At 35.9% G+C, this 24,870-nt stretch overlaps 2 protein-coding genes across 5 annotated transcripts; both read right to left on the bottom strand.

The window, feature by feature from the left end:
- Positions 1-643: 643 nt before the first annotated feature.
- On the bottom strand, positions 644-14,378 carry LOC132629841 (uncharacterized). 4 transcript variants are annotated; one of them, XM_060345229.1, is made up of 15 exons: positions 13,982-14,371; positions 12,502-12,628; positions 12,339-12,379; positions 10,729-10,822; positions 7,904-9,066; positions 7,091-7,222; positions 6,381-6,453; positions 5,992-6,031; positions 5,654-5,741; positions 5,202-5,267; positions 4,311-4,391; positions 4,053-4,225; positions 3,342-3,388; positions 1,343-1,559; positions 644-1,235 (listed from the first exon to the last, which is right to left on the bottom strand). In XM_060345229.1, the coding sequence occupies exons 1-15, from the start codon at positions 14,239-14,241 to the stop codon at positions 946-948; spliced, it is 2,892 nt and encodes a 963-aa protein (XP_060201212.1). In that variant the 5' UTR covers positions 14,242-14,371; the 3' UTR covers positions 644-945. The 4 variants fall into 4 exon arrangements, with proteins under 4 accessions (XP_060201212.1, XP_060201213.1, XP_060201214.1 ...); XM_060345230.1 differs by having other exon boundaries at positions 5,654-5,726; positions 13,982-14,370; XM_060345231.1 differs by lacking the exon at positions 13,982-14,371 and adding an exon at positions 12,735-12,761 and having other exon boundaries at positions 10,734-10,822.
- Positions 14,379-18,209: 3,831 nt separating this feature from the next.
- Positions 18,210-20,239, bottom strand: LOC132633628 (cytochrome P450 94C1-like). The gene has a single exon (XM_060350156.1). The coding sequence runs from the start codon at positions 20,059-20,061 to the stop codon at positions 18,478-18,480; it is 1,584 nt and encodes a 527-aa protein (XP_060206139.1). The 5' UTR covers positions 20,062-20,239; the 3' UTR covers positions 18,210-18,477.
- Positions 20,240-24,870: the final 4,631 nt, after the last annotated feature.

Below are 24,870 nucleotides of genomic sequence, written 5' to 3' on the forward strand. Positions count from 1 at the left end.
GTGGGTGCACGTTATTCCTAAAAAGTAATTTTATAGTCTCTGTTCCTAGATAGGTTAGGTAATTTGTTTGACACCAAGTTCAAGAAATTAAAAAAAAAAAATAGAACTTGTCACTTGCGAACATGTCATTTGTGTTGTATATATAAGTTTCTGATTATTGAAAAAATAAATAGTTTAAAGTTAAATTATTTTTAAATATAAAAATATCTTTTATTGGAATAGATACAAGAAAATAATGTCACATAAATTATAATAGATGGAATGTAATATTGTAATTTGGAAAAATTTATTGGAGTTGTACACATTCCCGACATTAAGTATTAATTTGGTGTAAATATCCTGAGCAGGTAAGTATTTACTTTTGTAATTACAACTGAATCACGATGTTCCAATTCTTTTGTTGAAAATGAAAACAGAAGGATCTTAACTCCTAGGTACGAGGGTCAAATCTTTAGAGTAATAGAACATCAAATGAGAAACCAAAAAGAAGCTCCGCAAAGAGTAATAATAATAGGAGTATTATATAAAGTAAAATCGAATTGTGTACCTCCATAAATTAAACTTGATGTCAACCTTAATACAGACAAATCCACCAACTTAAGGATCCAATTATAACTTATTCTGAATAAGTCGCAAACAAAGAGAAACATTTATGCTCGTTTTATTTTTCTGGTAAAGTAAAGATATTATTCATTAAAAACTAAGCACTATACTAGGTTAAGACTTACTCGTACCGAGTGTTTACAATTACAAACATAGCCTAAAGTTCTCAAGGAGGGGTTAATGAACAATGCTCAATGAACCCCAATACTTCTCTTGAAATTGCTAATATACATACAACAACATAGACTAATTCTAAGGGGATAACTTATAGATAGTGTATACATTGCTAATTTAATACTAATACAAGCTTACAATCTACATCCTCCTCTCGTAGTTAGTTACTCAAACAGTATATAAATCAATCTTTAGACAGCGTACCAGCCCGGCAGTTCCTCCGTAGCATAGCCATCTCTCACTACCTTTGTTGATATTCCATCTTACTCGATTGATCGACAAATTTTTGGGAGGCAACACTTCGAATTTCTCCTTCAATCTTTTTCGCTCTTCTTCAACAGCTTCCGTACTCTTGCTCGTGGTTTTTGTTTTTGTGTTGGACGTTTGATTACTTTTCTGAGCCACTAACTCGTCATCTGATCCTCCGTCAACGTTCGGATCATTGCCATAACATAGAGCTGCAAGAGGACAAGATGAACCATGTTCAGTATAGGTATCGCGGAGTTATAATTGAGGTAGCAAAACATGGGTAAACGAAAATCAGTAGAGCAGTTCAAAATATTACCCAGCGGCTGTTGATCTGATTGCTCTATCGCTCGGTTGACACCATGTGGAGATCTCGGGGTGGCATCACGCCACTGTTTCCCTGAGTAGATCATTCGAAAGGGAATATTTGGCACTGGAGTAACGACAGTGATACCTGATTCAGCCTCGGAAAATGATCCACACAGAAAATGTGGGGTACGATTCCTCATAGCATCACTCACCATTCTGCTAGTCATCTGAGTATAATAATGGTAATATAAATAAGGCCTCCAATCGAACAAACATATAATTTACCTCTCAAGAAATATTACATATTTGTAAGTATTTCTTTACGTGCTAATATACAGAGAGACTGAAGCTCGTCAAACACAAAATATGTTCAAAAGCAATCACGCCAAGCATCATCATACAACAACAACAACAACAACCCAGTGAAATCCCACAACGTGGGGTCTGGGGAGGGTAGAGTGTACGCAGACCTTACTCCTACCAAGGTAGGACGACTGTTTCCGAAAGACCCTCGGCTCAATACTAAGAGAGGACGCCAAGCATCATCATGATTCAAGAAAAGTGCTATTGAATGAACGAGCTAACATTGAATACTCAGAGAGACCAGATTGCCGAATGAGAAACGTTACTGCCACTGTAAAGCTAGCAGATTGTATCGGGAGTTAAATTCAGAGACAGTGAAGCATTTGGATATTCCACACAAAACCTGAGCCTAATGTTGGGCGTACACCATAAATCATGCATATTCAGACCCGTCAACTGCTTTATTGACACACTCTCATTTAGGAATTCTCTTCTTTAATTTCAAGAACATAGAAACTTGAAACCGCAACTTCGAAGATATTGGGAAGTGATAAATCAAGGGTTCGAAAGTTGGAAGAGTTAAAAGCCATTAGGGTCACTAAAGATGCCAAAAGGTTGTGCAGTCAAAGAATATGAGTGCATTAAGGAAAATAATCGAAGTGAGATAGATAGAATAAACAGAGGAAAGGCATGTTGTGAAGATGTTGAAAGGATTTGTAACTTATCAGGTGGCTGATACAGAGAGAATTGGACGAGTGATCCACAGTTTCAGAGGAGACAATTCGTCATTCAAGAGAGGATGCATAAAATGTATGCTGTAGAATCAAATTTTAAGAGACCATTTTCGCATTTATTGACGTATACAGTGGGAAATCAAAACATTAGAAGCCACATCTTTAATCTAAAAATCTGCTGGGAAAAAGAAAAGAAAGAAAAGTGCCATTATATTGACCCAAAGGGAAAAAAATAAGCTGAACATGGTTATACTGATACGAAGTCTGCATCTTGTGCTAGAACTAAGGCGGCATGGCCATTGAAACGGAGTCTTCAACAGACCTTTTACAGCAACATAAATCATATTAGTTACTTTGCTCTCATATCAATGAGAACAATGATTCATGACTGGAATTTAGGGGTAAAATATAACTAAATGGAAGGAAATAAACAGATTGCGGTGCACCCAAGGGTGTGGCCTAGTGGTTAATGAAGCGGGTTGAGCACCATGAGGTCTCAGGTTCAATTCCAACAGAGACAAAGACACTAGGTGATTTCTTCCCATGTGTTTTAGCCTTGATAGATAGAGTTACCTGGTACCTATTGCTGGTGGGAGGTGGCAGGTCTATTGTGGAATTAGTCGAGGGGCGCGCAAGCTGACCCGAACACCACGGTTATTAAAAAAAAAAGACAGATTATAGTACTAAATTAGGAAATATTGTAGTTCCAGGCAAGTTTAAGGAAAGCACAGATGTCAGTGTCAATGGACAATTTATATTTTGAAATATCCTCCTCGGGTAAACTGTATAGGTTTCATTGTATGTTTTAACATAAACTCCTGTAGTATAACTTTTCTATCCCTTTTCCAGACTTATACGACTACAGTAACGATGCCGACCCAACCCTTCCGAATATTCGATATAAAGAAGAATATAGCCGGAAAAACCATAAAAGAACAGGTCTAACAAAAAATCATCTTAACCAATACACACCTGAAACCGAGCAGCTGTACCATCTGCCCCACAATATGCAACCATGCCTAGAGCTCGCAAAAAAAAAAAAAAATTGAGGAAAATGTATCAGACTGGATTACAAAATAAGTTAGAATTCAAGGAAAATGTAACTTTATCTATTGATATAAAATACGCTTTTCAGAAGCACAACGGTCCCAACCCCAACATCCTAGGCGTTAGAATTAAGCTTCCTTCGTCTTCATCCAAGCTGTGCCACTATGCATAGAGTTTTTTTTTTTTTTTTCCCCTCCCATTTTAGGAGGATTTATAGTGTTTCCACACTTCCCCTCCAGTGTGACTCGAACCCAGGACCTACTGGTCGTGGGTGGAGGTGCTTAACCACTGAGCCATCCCTCACTTGTCTATGCATAGAGTTAAGACTGCCCAATTGGGCATAATTCTTTTTTTTTTTTTTTTTTAAATAGAGTTAAGACCGCACTCCCTTCTCTTCTACCCCCTCCTAAGTCCCCCTTAGCGAAAACAAAAGGTGCAAGTTGTAAACAGAAGCCTCATGAAACAGTATACAACTCAACTCCTCCTCCCCCCTCCACCCCGCCCCCCCCCCCCCCCCCCCAAAAAAAAAAAAAATTCAGTGTCATAATGCAATTACTTGTTTGATCACTCACAAATATCTCATTTTGACACTACTTAAATCTATGTAAGCTGTACAGATATTTGAAAAGTTGAAACCTGTTACTGGAGAAGCTTGCACACTCCATATCGCAAGTAGAGACCGAGTGAAATTATGGAATCCCTGTTGTTTCGTCCCAACTAAAAGGTTTCCTGTGACAGGTACATCATATGCAGCCTTCGGCAAGCTCAGGATCTTTAGTGTCCCATCATCACATGATATTACGATAAATCTATGAACATTAACAAATGCAATTTGAGAGAAAGATGTCAAAAGTAGATATCTAAATCAAATTCGTTAGCGGCATATGCTCATACCTTGGCTCTGGCAACCAATCCACACCGCTTATATTCACTCCCTGGCCCACGTTATAATCCCGCAAAGGACGGAAGGGATCCCTGTAAGAAATACAAAGTAGGATATAAGAAAAAGAAAAAGAAAAAAAAGATATGTATGTATGTGTGTGTGTGTGTGTTATGTTAAAAGGCAAATACAACAAGTAACTGATATGGGCTTTGCAACCTAAATAATGCTGAAAGTCCCCAAAAAAAAATCAATCGAACTGGCAACTGTAGATATCATGTAGCATGGTTGACCACTGTGTTCTAACCATGTTGCCTTATGATACTGTTTAGCAAAAGAATGAGAAAGTACCCTCACAATCTGAGGATAAACAATTTTCAAAAAAACCGGCGGTCCATTATCACTATCAGCGCAGGAGCGGAGAACCAAATAAAGGTTTTACATTAGAAATTACAGCAAAGCAATATAAAACAGGTTATATCCCATTACTGAATACTGCTTCAGCCTATACTATGTATAGTTCACAAAAGTATGACGAGCCCTGGGACTAAACAAACAACATATAATGCAAGATAAAGCTTAAATATATACACACACTAATCAAAGCAAAAATATATGTTTTTTAAAAATGTGTCTTTTCAAGGAAAAAAAGACACATTTAATCACAGAAAAGGAAAAATTGCAACTCTTTTATTTAAAAAGCATTGATATTCAAAAGACTAAGAGGACTGAGAGTGGAAAGAAATACAGAAAAATGTGTATGGATTACTTTGATTCATTATGTATCTCTTCTGCTTCTTGCTATTCTTTCAGCAGGACGAAAATAAAAGGGCATAATTACCAAGGGAAAAAATCACAATGATAGAGACTATCAGAGGACATAAAGCATATAGAAACAAGCATACCTTAAGTCCCAAAATTTCAGCCCCTTGTGACCAGCTGTGATGATAATGTTTGCACTCCCGGAATCACTGCATACAACATTATATCAAGTAAACCAATCAACAAACCAGACAAAATACAAGAGAAGCTTAGACAGTCAAATTCTTGTACCAATAAGAAAACAGTTGGCATTGACATATACACATCACAACAAACCCATTCACGCTGATTCACCCTACAATTTTCAAGCCACAAAATAACTAAGTAGCCACCAACTTTACCAGTTACAGGATAATGCAATTAATGCCTATTTACAAAAAATTAAAGGCAAGTGTAGGTAGACTGCACAAGACATGGTTAATTCACATGATGGACCCAAAGCAACATGGCCTTTATTTTAGAGAAGTTCCATATAGATTGCTGTTGGAGATGACAAAGAGAAATCATAGCATCGAACAAGTTTAGCACCACAAACCTTTCAAACGGTGCCCAGGAAAGCGCCCGAATAGGACCTGTATCTGCACTGAAGCAAAGCAAAGGCCTCGTGTCTGCAGGCAAAAAGACTGTAACATGAAATTACAATTGTACAAAAAGCACTAACCGAGGAGGCATAGTGATGATATGACTTGAGAAAAGTCTTTTGAGAAGGAAGAATGTGACTCAAACTTTAAACACAAAACAGCATTCAAGTCATGCTGCACACATGACCTAAACTAGAACAAGAAAAAAGAGGAATAAGCTTACAAAATAGCCTCATTTAGTTGAATCTTCTGAAACAAACAAAAAAAGCGCAATAGAGAAGTTAATTGATACCTTTAGATGAATTATTGGCTGAAAACTTCCACAAGGCAACCTATCCAAAAGCATCTATCAGTTTCACAATAATAAATAATAGAAGTCCAGTCCCTATTATAAAAAAAAAAGAGTCCAGTGGACTTGTCCCTAACTCTCGACCTTTTGTGAGTGCTCAAAATGCATTTAACATGAACAGATTATTGATTAGAAATAATGACATTATTATACTTTGCAGCAGCATGTCTTCAAGTGTATGAAATAAGTGCAAGAATATTGGACAAACTGACTCCAACATTTAAGATTTGAAACAGGTACTAGGGTTCAGGGATGCAACAGGATATACCGTTGCCTATAGAAATATTTTGAAAAAGCAAAGGAAAACAAAAAGAAAATATCAGAACCAGTACCACTCCATCATGATATCCAACGAGAATCATATCATGCGGAGGTGAAGCAGACCACTCCACTGTTAACGGAATGCTACAAGAGAGATGGAAACAACGAGAGAGGTTAATATAAGAGAGATTGAAAGACCATGTAGAAAGAGAAAATGCTATAAGCTTTACAGTAATAAACAAGTTGCACACTAAGGACAATGTTAAACTTGTAATACAGACAATTTAAAAGTTACGAAGCTTTCATACACAATACCCAATACGGGGCTTTATAAGATGAATGTTGTGGGGGAATGGAAGACTACTAGCAGATATGGTTATGCACATATCATACAAGGTGACAAAGTTAATAATGCAGAAAGCTCAACCAATACAGAGAGATGCTGCTCATCTACTGTGAAGTTGGAACACTTATCTAAGTGCCAACTTTGAAGTCTACAACCCCATATCCATTCACACTATGCTGAATCATGAAATCTATTCGAATGGTACTGTTCAAGAATTTTCCTGATCTTAGTTCAGCACGTGACACATAATCCCAGCTTCATCAAGACAAAGAATGTTAACTACACTCCAAGTCATAAAGAAAGGATGCAAATGCATGCAGAAGTAAAACTTCTTAAGAAATCATATGTACAAATCATAATAAATACGCCACAGCAAAGTCATTTTGAATCATCAAACAGAAAGAAAGAGCAATCGAACTCTAAGCACTAAACTACCTTTGCCCATCAGAGCACGTCAGCATTGAACATCTGAGTACAGGTTGCAATTTCAGGAAACGAGGGTCAGTACCCTTCTTTTGAAGTGAAGGATAGACAGCTTTAATTGTATGAGGAAAAGGAACCTCCCACCTGCATTAGATAATGAGGAATATGAGATTGCATAACCGTACAACATAGAAGACAGGGCATTTATGGTGGGAGAAAGACGGAATGCAAGCAGCTCTACAAAACTAAAAGAAGTACTTAAAAATGAGGAAGAACAGGGTAGGAAAAAAATCATGACTGACTATACAAGCTATGAAAACAATCATGACTGACTATACATCCTTTGCAGATTTTTCTTTTGAAGTCCATCTAGAAAGCTTTGTTGCTTTCTCATGTCTAAGATATTCGGCAGTGCTCCATCTATGGGCCTTGTGGAGTGAAGGAAAGGAAAACTCTCATGTGTTACGTCTTCGCCAGTTTCCATAACTTATGTAACAAAGGAAAGGCATCCTCGTTATCTTTTAGAAGGTGAGGATAGAGACACCAAGGAAAGGATTAAAAAATGGGACTTGGAAATGGGTTTAGTTTAATTCATGTTCACAGTTCCATTGCGCCGCACTCTCATCATTGAAGCTTCTAATAGGTTATAAAATTGGTGGCCCTATTCCTTTCCAATTTCAAAATTAAGGTGTTCCAAACAAACTAATTTCATCAAGTGGATTCATTCTGTTCTAAATCCCACCAGGAATCCAGAACAAAATAAAGATTTTCCATGAATTTTTAAATTTTTAACATAAGAGCAAAATGTTTAAAGGGAGAACTTACACTTCTAAAGCTCCATTTCCCAGTATCACAGCAAGATAACCCATTCTATGTCTGGAGACATCACGATGATTTAAAGGCCTCCATTTAACATCCCTTGCTATTTTTCCATTGTGAGCTAAACATAATACCATTCTAGGTAGAGAAACATCCGTTGGTATGTGCTGCATTATATGAGAACCATTCTCATCAAACCGTGAGGAAACAATGCCAGGGCTCTCAGGTATTTGGGACATGTTGGGAGATTCTTCATCCACATCTTGCATTAGCAAGGGCAAGGTAGAATCATGGGTTTGGTTTTCCATTCTTTGTTTTCCTTTTTTTCTTCTCTTTGCAGAGGCACCACTCTCATTGGACCCTGCTGAAACAAGACCATTGCTAGCATATGTCTGGGAACTCACAACTGGAGACCCTTCAGCAACATCTTGTGTTAACGAAGTCACACCAGAATTCTCAGTTTGACCTTTCAATCTTGCCTTATTTCTCACCCCTCCCACAACTGGAGACTCTTCAGCAACATCTTGTGTTAACGAAGTCACACCAGAATTCTCAGTTTGACCTTTCAATCTTGCCTTATTTCTCACCCCTCTCCTCTTTGAAGCAATAAGCTGAGAATCTAGAGATGCCGCATTAACAGATCTTTCTTGATTTTGCCCAAAATCAACTTGGGCTTTAATCATATTTCCGCAAGACAAATCTACAGGAAGTTCAGTTGATTGCTGCGGGTACTCTATGGCAAGAGGTTGTAAATTGAGGTCGTCACAATCTCTATCACCTAAAGATTCAGTTACAGGTTTCTTTCTAGGTCTGCCTCGTGGTTTTCGAGGTCCGGATGCTTCTTCCTTAACTGCTTCATCAGGGTTCTTTCTCGGTCTTCCTCTAGGTTTTTTAGGTCCAGATGATTCCCCCTTAACTGCTTCATCAGGGTTCTTTCTCGGTCTTCCTTTAGGTTTTTGAGGTCCAGATGTTTCTCCCTTAGCTGCTTCACGTTTTGTCGGATCTTGATTTGTCTTTTTGTTAACCTGAGCTAAATAATCTTCTTTCACAAAAGAATCTGTTTGAATGAGATCTAACAGACACCATATCTGAATCACACCTCTGCCTGTAAGTGGGGCACCAATCTTGTGATGTGATGAATCAGGAGGATAAGGAGCAATTGCAACAAACTACAGAATTAATTGAAAAAGCAAGAAATCAGTATGGATATCTGAGTAAGCGTCCTTGATATAGTTGAAAAAGAGCAGATAAAAGATGACCTTTCTTGATAAAGTAAATCAACATGAGACACTCAGTAACAGAGTGAGTAAGTAAAAATTATAAACGCCAAATTAATTACATTTCACTGATTAAGTTGATTCCATTTCCTTCCCCCTCTCTATGATACTCCCTTGGAGCGCTAAGACTGCTCCAGACATAATAACTTTTGATGTGTAAGCCGTCATACTAAATGACACACCCGAAAACAGCTGCATTTCCATAAAGCTTTTTAAAACAGTTTTTTTTTTTGATGATGTAAGTGTTTTATAATCACAAAGGCATCAAGGGGATGCATAGTTACAAAAGAGGAGGAAATATCAGCTCATACAAAGATAACAAAAAACCTATTGTAAGTCTAGAGAGCTGGCAAATCCAAGAATCTATCATAAGACTAAGGAGCTAATAAAATCCAAAAAAGAGTCTGGGTTGTAAGCAGGGGTAAAATTAATCCAGCTAAAAAGAGTAGTCAGGCATCTGGCCTTGAGATTTGAGCTGGCAGTTACAATACCATGAAAACATCTTTGGTTCCTTTCCAACCATAAGCACCCAAAATGCAAGCAGGGACCATAGACCAGATTCTTCTGATGACCTTCCCAACTTTCCAAGAACTCCAACAGACAAAAACTTCCCTGACAGTGTGCGGTATAACCCATTGCAAACCAAACAAAGTGAGGAACATATTCCACACATCTGTAGCAACTGGACAGTGTAAGAATAGGTGGTTAATGGTTTCAGAGGTGCAATGGCACATGTAACATCTATTAGCAAGATGAAATTTCCTTTTCATGAGGTTGTCCAGAGTTAAACAAGCCCTTTTTAGAGCGACCCAGCAGAAACAAGAGACTTTAGGCGGTAAGTTGATTTTCCAAATCAGCTTCCAAGGCCATTGATCAATCAGGTCCTTGTTGGAGGTCAGAAGCAGGTAGCCTTCTTTGACAGAATAAGAACCGTCCTTGTTACTGCCCCACTTAAGCCTATCATTTTTCTGAGTGAGAACTGGGCTGTTCTGTAGACACCCAATCAATGCTATCATGTCCTCTATTTCCCAGTCATTTAGGTGTCTCCTTAGGTGCAAATTCCATGAGTTGTCCTCCCTGAGAGGAAGAATCAAATAGTTCCTGGAAAATGCCATAACTAAACCGAAAAATTCCCTGTGCTACTGTAACTTGAAGATAGGATCTATCAATTCATTGCTCCCTACTCTTTCACCAGATTTTCTCTTACATTGTTACCTTAACATGTTTCTGGACAAATCAAGATTAGCTTTCATTTTCTGTAGTAACCAAGTGTCTCAAATAAACAATAATGAATGTGGAATGTCTGCTTAGAATAGTCAAGTGTTAGTGATAGATCTTTTATTATTATTTTTTCAAAACTTTCATTATACAGTTCAGTACTGGACATGGAATTCATGTATGAGTAGAAGCAATTAGTACTCTCTTTAGAACAAAAGAGAAGATACCAGAAAAAGAATTGGAGATGAAACAGACTTGCCATTTGACATCTCTGATTTTTTATTATTTTGAGAACGATAAATAAACGATCAAAAAGTAGAATTATAAGAGAGGTACCTCACTTTTGATATGAGCATCCCTATTTTCATAAGCTTGGGGACACCAGTCCATCCCCCACACCAGACCTCCAACATACATTACAAAGTCTTTGCTGCAAAAGATACAATGTAGACACCAGTCTAAAATATTTTGCAAACCAATCTATAAATAAATTGAACAGCGTGTAACCAAAAACACAATGAAGTCTTGTCCAAAATATTCAAGAGATCACAAGCACAATCTGTAACAGACAAATCATGAGAAAATGGAAGCATGAAAGAAAAAAGCAGTTACAAAAAGTCAATGTTCAGAAAATAGATTCAATAACCAACTCCAGTACTATGAAACAACAAGGAGAGAAGAAGACTTCTGAAACAGATAATGGATGGATTAAGGGATTCTGCATTAAGAAGTTGTCTATCTCGCACATACTATATGCTGATGACGCATTGCCTTTATGTGAAGCAAGTAGCTGGAAAAATTCAGAAGATAGAGAAGAGCTTGAAGCCAACTTGAAGGACCATTCTGCTGTGCATCATGTCGACTATTTGGTTGGAAACAAACAGTAGTTTTTTTTTTTTTTTTTTTTTTTGGGGATGAAATAAGATGTTGTATTAGGAAGGCATCAAGTAGATGCATGTTACATACACAAAAGAATCATGGTTAACTCCTGAGAACAAAAACTTCAATTCTAAATCAGGGAGTTAACCAGAAAGCAAAAACGAACAGTAGCTGTTTTGAGGGGGAAAACAAAAATTTCTTTTGTGAATTATAGATACAGAACTTATACGTGTGGTGTAGGCGCAATGTGCTGGAAAATCCAGCTTTTCTTTTGGAATTTTTGGAAACCTTGATGCCATAAACTGTGGAGATTTTCTGGTTTTGGATCTTTTGTACTTAAGCAGTACCTTCTTAGGACTCTTCATTAATAAAATCACCTTACTTTATTAAAAAGGACTTCTAATACAGTAACTGCAAATTTGGTGGTCAAAAGAAGGGATTGTTTTGATTGAAAAGTTACAGGAACAATTGCTTTGCTGCCAAAATTGTCACCGGAACACATGGCACCACCGATAGTGCTGTTGATGGTCACCGGGAAAAGGGACGGATTGTGAAACATAGAAAAGAAAGAAACCTATAGAGGGGCTGGATGCATAAGCCTACCTTCCATTAGGTGGAAGCTACATAAATACTTACCAAGGTCATAACTTTTTTGCTTTTTTGATAGGAAAAAGTAAAGATTCTACTGAAAAGTACAGAGAAGGTACATAAAAAGTACATCAGAGAACAAGATCATAACTTTTTATTGACTGATGGAATGACAATGTACATAGTGGCTCCGCATTCCGAATGGTGAAACATATACATCCAAGTCAATTCTCGTACATAACTTGCTCTCCCACCAACTTAATATCCATATGTAAGTTTCACCATTTATAGCTTAATAACATGCAAACAGGATGAAAAACATAAATAGCTCCAGAAAGATACAAAGCCAGGACATATGCAACAACAACTAAGCCTCAGCATCTAGCAAGTTGGGATCGGATCTAGCAAGTTGGGATCGGCTATATGAATCATCACTAACCACGTTACACTATACAAAATAAAGTAATAACTCGGCCTACCTCGATTCCTTCGGAACTGGCTGCTCATTCACCAACTGCTTCTGCAAAAAAAAAAAAAAGTTTTACTTTGCTTAATACATAAACTAAACTTATTTCATCAAAACTAAGTCCAGGAAGAAACAATTAAGCATTGAAATTTCAGCAAAATATCAAATAAATGTACCTTCGGAACCTCCGCCGAAGAGAATTGAGGCAAACTTATTTCACCAACCACATCTTTTCCTTTAGAATTCTCATTCTCACAAGCAAATTTAACTTCTCTGCTTTCGTAATTGAGATATCGCCATTCTCTGCATGTCACGAGATAAGCAAAATATTATAAAAACGATAATTTTTACATCACACAAGTTAAAAATTCATTGTATTTGAGCACAAAAGGTAAAATTTTCAACTTACGTTAAGAATGTGATGGAGGAAGCTAAGAATTAATCTCAGCTTTAAATAATTACATGGAATTAACAAATTTTCACATCACAACTACTTCAAAGCTAATTTTTTGACTTAAGTTAAGAATGTGATGAAGGAAGCTACGCGATTATTCTCAGCTTTCAGAAATTACATGAAATTAACAAATTTTTACCTCACAAATACTTCTAAAGTTAAAAAATTACATGAATTAACAAATTTTCACATCACAAATACTTCTCTTCTTTCGTAATTGAGATAATCGCCATTCTCTGGATGTTACAAAAAATTTTAAAAAATACAAAAATGAATAAATTGTTCAAAATTCATCATATTTGAGCAGAGAAAGTAATTTATCGACTTACGTTAAGAATGTGATGGAGGAAGCTAAGCAATTACTCTCAGCTTTACAAAATTACATGAAATTAACAAGTTTTCATATCACAAATACTTCAAAAGTAAATTACATGAGATTAACATATTTTCACATCACAAATACTTCAAAAGTAAATTACATGAGATTAACATATTTTCACATCACAAATACTTCAAAAGTAAATTACATGAAATTAACAAACTTCTACATCACAAAAGCTCATAATTCGTAAAAACGACAAATTTCTACATCAGAAATTTTCAAAATTCATCGTATTCGGGAAGAAAAACTATTTTTTTTGACTTACAATAAGAATGTGCCGGAGGAATCTAAGCAATCAATCTCAGCTTTAAAAAATTACATCAAATTAACACATTTTACATCACAAAAGCTCAAAATTCATCGTATTTGAGCAATAAAAAGTAATTTTACGACTTACTTTAAGAATCTGATGGAGGAAACTAAGCAGTTAATCTCAGCTTTAAAAAATTTACATGAAATTAACAATTTTTTCCACAAAATTACATGAAATTAACAATTTTTTCACATCACAAATACTTCAAAAGTAATTTGTTTCGATTTACGTTAAGAATGTAACGGAGGAAGCAAAGCTTTAAAAATCACATGAAATAAACAAACTTTTCACAAAAATTACATGAAAGTAACAAACTTTGACAAAATTACATGAAATTCACATCACAAATACTTCAAAAGTAATTGTTTTTTACTTACGTTAGCAATGTGATGGAGAAAGCTAAGTGATTAATCTCAGCTTTAAAAAATTACATGAAATTAACAATTATTTCACAAAATTACATGAAATTAACAAATTTTCACTTCAAAAGTAATTGTTTTCACTTACGTTAAGAATGTGATGGAGGAAGCTAAGCGATTAAGTTCATCTTTATCAGTATCATCAATTTCCGGTACGCCGGTGAGTTTAGAAATAGTATCAACTGCTTTAAAGTGATTCTCAACTGAATAATCGAACAATGAGACCGAGATTCCCGCCGGAGATTCTCCGCCGGAAACTTTTTCCGGCATGGACGGTGCCGGAGATTCGTCAGTAGCATTGTTTTGTGATTTTCGCTTCTTAGGTTTCAATTTCTCGGCGATTTGCATTACTTCTTGTTAAAAGCGCGCGAGAAATTGGGCGTGGGATTTTTTTGGGATTTTTGGGAACTGCTGCTGCTGGGGATCGAACCCTCGTTTTGTTGATATATTAGAAGATGACGAGAGCGATACTTTGTGACAAGTTTTTGCAGGAATTGTCCTTCAAAGGCACTGGTATTTTTTAACTTTTGTCACTCCTCATATCCCTGGTCTTTTTAAAAAAAAAAAAAATATACTATATATATATATATATCCAGACATGTTTTCACTCGACATAAGTTCTCAGGAATTAAGTTATATGTATCATAAGTTGTGTAGTATTTTTGAGATTGTTTTGAGTGTTGAAAGTTTTGATTTTTTCGATATAATTTGTGTGGATGTGATGATAAATATGTTGAAGAGCGAAATCTAAATCGATGCGTTTTTTTATATTATGTTGAATGCTGAAAGTTTTATCTTTTTTTGGCATAACTTGTGGGATGTTATGATACATATGCCGAAGCTAAAGGCCAACTATGCTGGCCGAAATTTAATTTATGCCGCGCCAAACTTGCTGAAGGACAAAAATTAAAGACCGCAAATTTCAGGGACAAAAGTTAAAGACCATCCCGAAAGAGGGACATTTGTGTGAATAACCCAATAGCTATTGCATAATGGGCCAATATCTATGTTGGGCCTTCAGGATGTATTGGGCCATTGCCATCTCCGACGTGCGAATTGCATTCCGTAGCCGGTTTCTACCCCGTTATAATTTATACACCTCTCTATAATGGCATTGTTTGTCCGGAATAATTTTATACTATTATAGTGAATATAGAGTATATATTAATATATACATAACATGAATTCGGGGTCATTTGGTTGGAAACAGCTTATCCTGGGATAACTAATCCCGGGATTAGTTATTCCACCCTCAAGGTGGGATAAAAAGACACTCTAATCCCGGGATAACTAATCCATCCCGAGTTTTTTTTCCAACCAAACGTGGGATAAGGCGGTACTAATTTTATCCCAGGACTATTTTTCTCTATCCATCCTAACAAACGAGCCCGAATAGGTTTCACACTGTACAGACTACCTTATCATTACATGTTTGTAAATTTGAAATAAAAAATACAATAATTACTTTCGAGTACATGACCTACGCCTGGTGTTAGGGCATGTAGATATTCTGCACTCGGGTCTCACTATCTCAAATAATTGGAATCTTATTTTATGTGTTTGGTTCATAAATAGTATCAAGTCCGTACATAAGGGAGTATGTTGGAGAGACAATTAAATAGTGGAAGCATGATTTCTTTAGGGCAATTTGCAGGATTGCCCTTCGCTGGGAGGGGGTGATCTTTAATTTTTATCCCTCAAAATGGTGGTCTTTAAATTTGACCCTTCAGGCAGAATTTGTAGGGGCAGAAATTCTGTCTGTGCAGCCCAAATTCTGCCTGAAGGGATTTGCAAAATTTTGCAAAGTCTGCCTTGCGATTTTTTTTTTTTTTTTAACTAAGTTGGGGTTCGAACCCACAACCTTGGGATGCTAGGCGAGGAGTAAAATTTAAAGACCACCAATTTGAAGGGCAAAAATTAAAGACCACCCCAAATAAAGGGCAATCCGCGCAAAAAAAAGATTTCTTTAGGGGTGTATAAAGAAAACCGACAAACCGCATCAAACTAATAATTCGAGTCAGACCGAGAAAAAAAACTCAACTAGTGATTTGGTTTGTCTTGGTTTGATATTGCAAAAAAAAAATCGATCATAATTGGTTTGATTTTAGCTAAAAAAAAGTCAAACCGAACTAAATCAATCCGACATTACATGTATTCAATTTTTAAAAATATTTTATACATAAAACTATTTATTTGTAATGTAATTCATAAATATTTCTTAAATGTTTTCATAGTTTTTGTCTTTTAACATATTATTTCAAGTTTGGACTTAGAATTTTGAATGTCAATTAGTTTTATAGCCATAGATGTTAGTAAATCAAATAATGTCCAAATCAAAATCAACTCAACACTAATGCTAACAAAAGAAATTCAATTCTAACGGTAGGTGTAACAATAATTTTGGATATCTATTATTTAGTTTTGCATCATTGGTTTAGAGAGTGAAAATACATGACTTAATTTTATTTTTTACTTTATCATGTAATTAATACTTATTAGCCGTACTTATTTTAGCACGACTTAGTATTTTTAGATTATGATCATTTTCTTTATGGCTTATTAATGAGCAATATTTATTTTAACCGGCTTATTATTTTAGTTGTTGAATATTTTAATACAATGTCATCACCCATCTCACATTTTGTATTATTTTCTTAATAAACACCTTAATTATCTACTTGTATCTTACTAGGACTAAAGAAATATTTGAAGTAAAAGTTACTATGTTTTGTATGAAGACCTCTCCCAAAAAAACCGAAAAAAATCGAGATTGAAAAACCCTACTTTAATTGGTTTGATTTATAGATTTAAAAATCCAACGCCATTAATTTGGTTTGGTATTTAAAAAAATCAAACCAACCCGATCCATGTACATGCACCCCTAATTTCTATATTATCTTAATGAAACTCTGGAATGAAATGGTTGCACAATTCGACTGTTTCGAAAAGATGATTGTAGCATATTGTTTAGCCACATACATATGCTTAGAATATTAATACATCTCCTCAAATATTTGATAGCTATATGGAACTGATCCACGCTTTGATCACAATTCACAACGTACAAGACTATGTATTGAAAAAATTAGATAAGATGGTTTCTCTTTCATTGAAAATGTCCACGACATATATAAAAGCAAAGACAGATTGGCCAATTAGTCATTATTAAAGAGATTATTATCTTTGTATAAGAAATCTCTAGTCCATTCTCGAATGACTAAGTTTCCATGACATATATAAAAGCAAAGACAAATGGGCCAATTAGTCATTATTAAAGAGATTATTATTATCTTTGCAAGATACGAAGTGTCTAGTCCATTCTGACTATTCAAAAAAAAAAATCCAATGACTATATATGTCATCTTGGCTTTAGTGATTAGTGAAAACCCAATTTTATGATTTTATCAGTCCAAGTGGTCATGAATTGTGGAAACTGGAAAGACTAGTTAATATCATCCTTAAAAAAATTAAGATGTCTTGATGTAGGTATCTTCTGTTAGAGAAATACTTGTCCCTCATATATATTACTTATAATACTTTAGTTTTTCTCTTAATTCATTCCATCGAGCTGCTGTGAACTTCTTCTCTTTTAATTCAGCCCATCGATCCACAAACTGTACCACTACATAAGTGAGATTGTTCTATAAGACTGAGATGCAAGATCCTAAGTGTTGTGCACTAAAACCCATTTTGAGTGAATGATATTCTGAACTAATACTTGCATGTTGCATTGAGAATTTCTAGTTGACTAAGAAAATACTTCACAGTATCCCATGTTAAATTACAAATACATAAATAATATCGATGTATGTAAAGAAATGGATCATGGACCTAACTCAACCTCAAAAGCTAGCTTGTGAGGGGAGGATTGCCCAAGTCCATATAAGGAGACCACCCATCTCATTAACCACCGATGAGGGACTTTTTTTCATTCTTCAACACCCCACCTCACGCCCAGGGCTGGACATCTGGAGCGTGGGCAATTTAATTTGGGGGCCTAACATCGGGTGAGATGGGTACCATGTAAAGAAATGGATCATGGGCCTAACTCAACCTCAAAAACTAGCTTATGAGGGGAGGATTGTCAAGTCCATATAAGGAGACCACCCATCTCATTAACCACCGATGAGGGACTTTTTTTTCATTCTTCAACAATGTACGAATACAGATAAATATAATCTAACATGTGGTATGAATAATAGCAAGATTGAATCTTACGAAAAATTGTTCTTTTTAAGATTGAATCTTTCAGAGACAGAATTATACAATTATTTAACTTCTGTGCTAAACTGATCAGTCCATGCATTAACAAAAGACTGCAAATATAGAAGGACCAAAATAACCAAATTCTTCTTCGTAACTAGAAATTTTGTACATAAAATAAAACATATCAGTAGAAGAAAAAAAAGGTAGAACCACATCAAATAGAAATTGATCATATATGCCATCCCATAAAAAGCCAATTAATCCTGGCCAAAAAGGAGGAAAATATTGTTCACTGATAAATGGTACAATTTGACCAAGAAAAAAGGTTTAAAAAAAAAAAACTTACATTTGTCAACAAGCAAGAGCAAGTTTTCAAGTTCAATTTTGCTTAATTTCCCTCACAAATACTGGCAAACCACCACGAAAGGACGCAGTCAGACCAGGAGAGAATATAGGGATGTGGTGTGATGGATGAACTATTTCGATGTTAAATCGCCGGAGGAATGAAAGAGCCACACTTTTAAGCTCAACAAGAGCCATTTCTTTCCCCAAACAGACCCTAACCCCAGCTTGAAAAACTGGATACTTAAAAGGGTTTTCTTGGGAAAAAACACCATCTTTATTAATCCATCTTTCTGGCTTGAATTCTATAAAATCAACACCCCATAATTCCTCCATTCGTCCCATAGCATAAGGATGATAAGTAACCCTAGTTCCTTTTTTAACAAAAGTCCCATCAGGTAAAAAATCATCCTCCAAACAAAACTTTGAATCAAATTGGATTGGAGGGTAAAGTCTCATACTCTCATAAATACTTGCTTGCAAATAATGAAGCTCTTTCAATTGTTCACAACTTGTGAGTTCTTGATTTGATCCAAGAACTTCATTTGCTTCTTCTCGAATTTTTTCAGCTACTCGCGGATTTTTTGCGATTAGGTAGAAGAAGCTTGTTGATGCAGATGCAACCGTGTCTCGTCCAGCTAAAAGGAAGCTAATCACGATATCTCTTAAGTAAGTCTCGTTGACAATATCCCCCTGCATGAATCTTGATAGAAGATCCCTGTGATTCGAAAACCCTAATTTTCGACGTTGCCTTATAACTTCCTGTGCTAGTATGTTGATCAATTGGATGGCTTTTTTTAACTTCTTTTCACTCCCTACGTTGAAAAATCTCTTGATCTTCCATACTACTGGAGACAAGTTCATGGCTCTTTCAGCTGATAATTGTGATGCTAAGTCAAAAGAGATAGCAAATTGTGAAATTGGAAGTGTTAATTCCAAACTCTTTGGATCCAATCCAAAGGAAAATCTACAAATACTATCAAAAGAAAATCTCCTAAAAATATCTTGTAAATCCAAAATCTCATCTTTATTAGCTACACAAGCTAATAATGGGAGTAGTCTTTTTTGGATTTCATTGTTGATTACTTCAAATGCATATGATCTTATGGAAATTCGTCCGAGTTCAAGACTAGCCATTTTCCTCTGAAATTGCCATAAATCCCCGTCCACGTTGAAGATGCCTCTACCAAGAAAATCACCCAAGATTGTTGAGAAAAATTTCCCTTTTGGGAAATTTTCAAATCTTGTTTTGAGCATGTATTTGACGTTTTCAGGGTTCGCGGTGATGGTGTTGCCAAGAGCATGTATGTGAATTGTTCTAGTAGGGGAATTTTTTAGAAGATGAGTATACCAATCACACAAATTGGTGAATTGAGGGTACCAACTAGATGTAATGTAAGATTGACAAATTTCACATTTGCATAAAAGCTTTAGTCTCACAAAATAGCAAAGGAGAAATAAGAAGAAGAGAAAAGAGATGATGAACAGAAACAAGATAAGGAAATTAGTTGTAGAGGCCATGGATGATGAAAATAGAAGAATAATAGAAAACCAATTGGAGAAGAAAGGGAGATATATGTAGTGATCAACTTGATCTTCAATGTTGTAATAAGAATACATTTTCAATTATAAATCATACTTACAGGACTAGTATATATGATGCAACATCATATTATCATATAGTAACAGGTCTACTCAAGAGTCTCCACCTACTATTCTATAAATTAAAAGACTAAACGTATAATAGTAAAATAACAAGAAGAAGGAAAAAAATAGCATCCCTCCCACCAAAAGAAGAAATAAAAATCAATAGAGTTTAACTTTGTCGACATTGTATATCCCATCGCATAATTAAGTAATTCATTATGATAATAGAAATCACCAGTACCAAGAAAAACAAGGCACAAATATCGAAATACGTTGATAGTGTAAAATTCATTCACTATTAGTGTATATGAGTTAAATTCACTCACTATTAAAGCACGATTAATGCCTCTTTTTTTTTTAATAAACTACTAATGGAAGCACGTGCTATTATTCTTCATTAAGTGGATTGTACCATAAGGTTTTATTAGAAAAATATCAGGCAGTACACTCAGCAAGTGCTGTTTATTCATGGTGGCATATTGTCATGTTCCTTTAAAGTCAATAATATAACCTAAAAAAAGTTGAGCAAAGTACTATTGTTTATACTTTTCCAAGCTAGATATGCTTCATTTTTTCTAGTTATTTTAGGTACTCTACTAGAAGAACTAGCTAGTCCTTTGTCGCATCCTATAAGGTAATATAATTAACTTATTTTGGACCACCACAGACGGTGGTGGCGGTGTAATGGATATAATCCGTTGATCACTCTTTATTAGAGGTCTCGTATCGAGCTTTGGGTATAAAAGAAATACTGATAAGAGCCTTTTTTTATTTATAGGTCTTATAAAACGCGAATTTGGAGTAAAAATTTCATGGGGCTGCCTGTTTTGACACAGTCATTTTGCATATATACCAATTCGGACATTTGGTGACTGAAGTTAGACTTGGCAAAACAAAAATTCAGACACAATCTCTTAATTAAGTTATATAAGAGTGAAGTTTATGCCTTTCTGCCTGTACTTCAAGCAAAAATGGTTTGACTTAAGTCATTTTTGTCTGAACTTCAGGCATATATATTATTGAAGTTTAGTCATTTTTGCCTAACTTCAGTGATTTTTACTTGAACTCCAATCATTTGTGCATGAACTTCGAACAGAAATGGCTTAAGTCAGACAAAAGTGATTAAACGTTAGTCATATATAGCTGAAGATCAGGAAAAAAACGACTGAACTTCGGTCATATATATGCATGAACTTCAGACACTATATGCTGAAGTTGTTTGAAGTATGTAGACTTGCAAAAAATTCTAGAAAGCGGGTACAAGTTCAATGACAGTATCCGTTCACTTTGTCTGAATCCAAATTAGTCGAATCATGCAAGCCCCAAACACAGAGATAAAAAAAAAAAATAGAGCTTATTTTGGATTACTAGTAATTTCTTAGCTACACGGAAGTATTCAATTATAGATAGTGTACTTGATTTGTCACTGACTGAGACCTAGCCAGTAGGTATAACTAACTTTATATAATGATATTGGGTCCAACATTTCACACGACCAACTTGTCATAACGAAAATGACGTTCTCCAGTTGATCGAAAACGAAACAATCGACATGAGGAAGTTGATGTTCCAATTGGTACAGAATTTCATGCAAATCTTTTAGCTATTACAGTACATTTGAGTGTATAAAAATGATTATAATAGAATTCTTTTATTCGTACAAATATTAGTTATTCCAAGGGGTACAACAATTGATCTTTTCATTCTTTCACGTGTTGGAAATATTTGAGGACAATAAGAAGTTTAGCAAAAGACAATTACACTTTATAGGGTACTATTTAAGGTCACTGCCAAAACATCTATAATAAAATGTAAATGTGTGCTCTAAGTAATATTTTTTTACAAGCTAAGTTTAATATTAGCTGGATATATGGTAAACCGTGTAATTTTTAAATCAAAAGAAGATGATTTAAATTAAAACGACATGTGATCACTAAATATAAAAATCAAAAGATAATGGGGGATCTCATAAGGTATTTTTGGTACGAAGAAAGTAATTAGTCATTTTCCACCAATCAAATCAAACACCAAAAACATTTTCCTTAAATCCTTTAATTCCGTTCAAAAGGGGAAAACGATTTTCTTTGCGTACAATTTTATTTCTCTATTCCATTGAAATAGTTTTTGAAAAGTAGTGGATTAGGTACACTAATACTTGTGATCGATGCAGCTTTACATATGTTACATCATGATGAACATGAGTTAATCAATGGAGAGGAACAATGACTGAGTCGAAGAAATGGTGGAGGAGTTATTATTTTTTCATACAAAGCATGTGATCAAGTAGATCCTTATATACAATCATACTAGTTCCACTCAAGTGTGTACAGCTGTGCACAGCTGGGCACAGCTCATACCCGAACCTCTACTTCCTCTTTAGCTAACTAACTAACTTTCCCTCCATCTAACTAACTTTTAATTGAGCCTAACTACTACTTCTACTCTTGTGTTGTTGCCTTTCAATACTCCCCCTCAAGCTGGATGGTGAGAAGACATCTAACACACCTAGCTTGGACAGGAGAAGGTAGTGTTAAGTAGTTCCAATCCCTTTTGTAAGTAAGTCAGCAAGTTGAACTTTGGTGTTGACATAGGTAGGCTGAATGAGACCACTCTTGATTTTTTTCCCTGACAAAATGACAGTCTATGTCTATATGCTTGGTCCTCTCATGAAATATGGGATTAGCAGCAATTTGAATTGTTGTTTTGCTATCACAGTGCAGTGTCACAGGTGTCACCACTGCCTCATTCAATTCCCTCAACACTCCTATGATCCAAATAACTTCTGAAACTGCCCCAGCCATGCTTCTATATTCAGCTTCTGCTGAACTTCTGCTGATTGTTTGTTGTTTCTTGGATTTCCAAAAGATTAATAAATCTCCTAGCTTGATCACATATCCTCTGACTGATCTTCTTGTGTTAGGACAGGATGCCCAATCTGAGTCACAGTAAGCTGTAAGTTGTGTGGTTGAATTGCTTGACAATAGAATTCCCAGTCCTGATGACCCTTTGATGTATCTGACCAGCCTCAAGGAAGCTTCCCAATGTGACAACTTTGGTTGTTTCATGAATTGGCTCAACACCTGTACTGCAAAGCTAATGTCAGGCCTTGTAATGGTCAGATATAATAATCTCCCAATAAGCCTTTGATATGCAGTAGTGTCTGGGTACAAAGGGTCATTAGTCTTACCTTCATGTTCATCATATGTAACTATTGTCAGCTTCACATTAACTTCTAGAGGGGTGTTGAATGGTTTAGAACCACTTAGTCCAGTATCTGAAATTAGTTCAAGTGCATACTTCCTCTGATTTAGTAGGATCCCTTGGTTGGACCTGAGCACCTCAATTCCAAGAAAATACTTGAGGTCTCCAAGATCCTTTATTTTAAAGTTTTGGTTCAATGATGCCTTTGCCTCCATTAGTAGTCTGTTGCTATTCCCATTTATGAGTAAATCATCCACATACACTAGGATGGTTGCAATCTCTGCCCCTTCCTTCTTGGTAAATAAGGAATGGTCATAAGCACTCTGAGAATAGTCAGCATGAAGTAGTGCCTCAGTGAGTTTAAGGTTCCATTGCCTTGATGCTTGTTTCAAACCATAGAGGGACTTGGTCAGCTTGCATACATATTCCCTCTGCCTCTGGAAACCCTGAAGCAATTCCATATAAACCTCTTCTTCCAAATCACCTTAGAGAAAGGCATTATTGACATCCATCTGATACAAGGGCCAAGAATGAGAAGCAGCCACAGCAATAACAGTCCTCACAATGACCATCTTGGCCACTGGGGAAAAGGTATCATGTAGTCAAGCTCTTCTTGTTAATTGTATCCTTTGGCAACCAATCTTGCCTTATATCTCTCAACATTACCATTGGCCTTGTATTTAATCCTATATATCCATTTAGAGCCTATTGCCTTCTTATCAGGTGGTAGAGGCACTACCTCCCAAGTGTGATTCTGTTCTAAGGCAGCTACTTCAGCCTTCATGGCATCAATCCAATGTTGATGTTGAGAAGTTTCCTTATAACTTGTTGGTTCTATGGTTGAGGAAACAACACTCAAGTAAGCTTGGCAAGCATGGGACAGACCTGCATATGATAGACTATGTGCCATAGGGTATGAACACTTTTGGGTTGTGGGAGTTATATAGTCACTATGCCAGACTGGAGGTTTGATGACTCTGGATGTCTTTCTAAGATTTGACAAAGGCTGTTGAAGGATTGGTTGAGGTGGTTCAGTGGCAGCAGGTGGTGGTTCTAGGATAGGAAGGATGTGATTGTCCTCAATCTCTGCTGGTATAGGATTAGGCAGGTCAATCTCTTGATCTAAGTCATCTGAGGGAGAAGGAGTAGGAGATGAGTCTGCAACATTAGGTAAGTCAGCAGCAGTAGAATGCTCAGGAGTAGAAGGGTCAAGGTGGACATGTGCTGGTGAGGGATTGAGGACAGGAGTCACAGGTATGATAGGAAGAAACATATCATCAGTTTCCATAGGGTCAGTGTTGAAAGGAAACTCAGATTCTCTAAATGTAACATCTCTGCTGATAAAAAAGGACTTGGTGTGAAGGTCAAATAACCTATAACCCTTTTGTGTTTCTGAATATCCCATTAATACAGCTTGCTTGACTCTTGGGGTAAATTTGTCTGATCCAGGCAACTCTGAGGCAAATACCAAGCACCCAAAAACTCTTAAATGATCTATCTTTGCTACCTTGTTATCGAGTAGTTCATATGGTGATTTACCTTTCAATACAGCAGTTGGTAGTTTGTTTATGAGATAAACAG

Source organism: Lycium barbarum, chromosome 3 (assembly GCF_019175385.1).
Source record: "Lycium barbarum isolate Lr01 chromosome 3, ASM1917538v2, whole genome shotgun sequence".
In the NCBI taxonomy this organism is placed as follows: Eukaryota; Viridiplantae; Streptophyta; class Magnoliopsida; order Solanales; family Solanaceae; genus Lycium; species Lycium barbarum.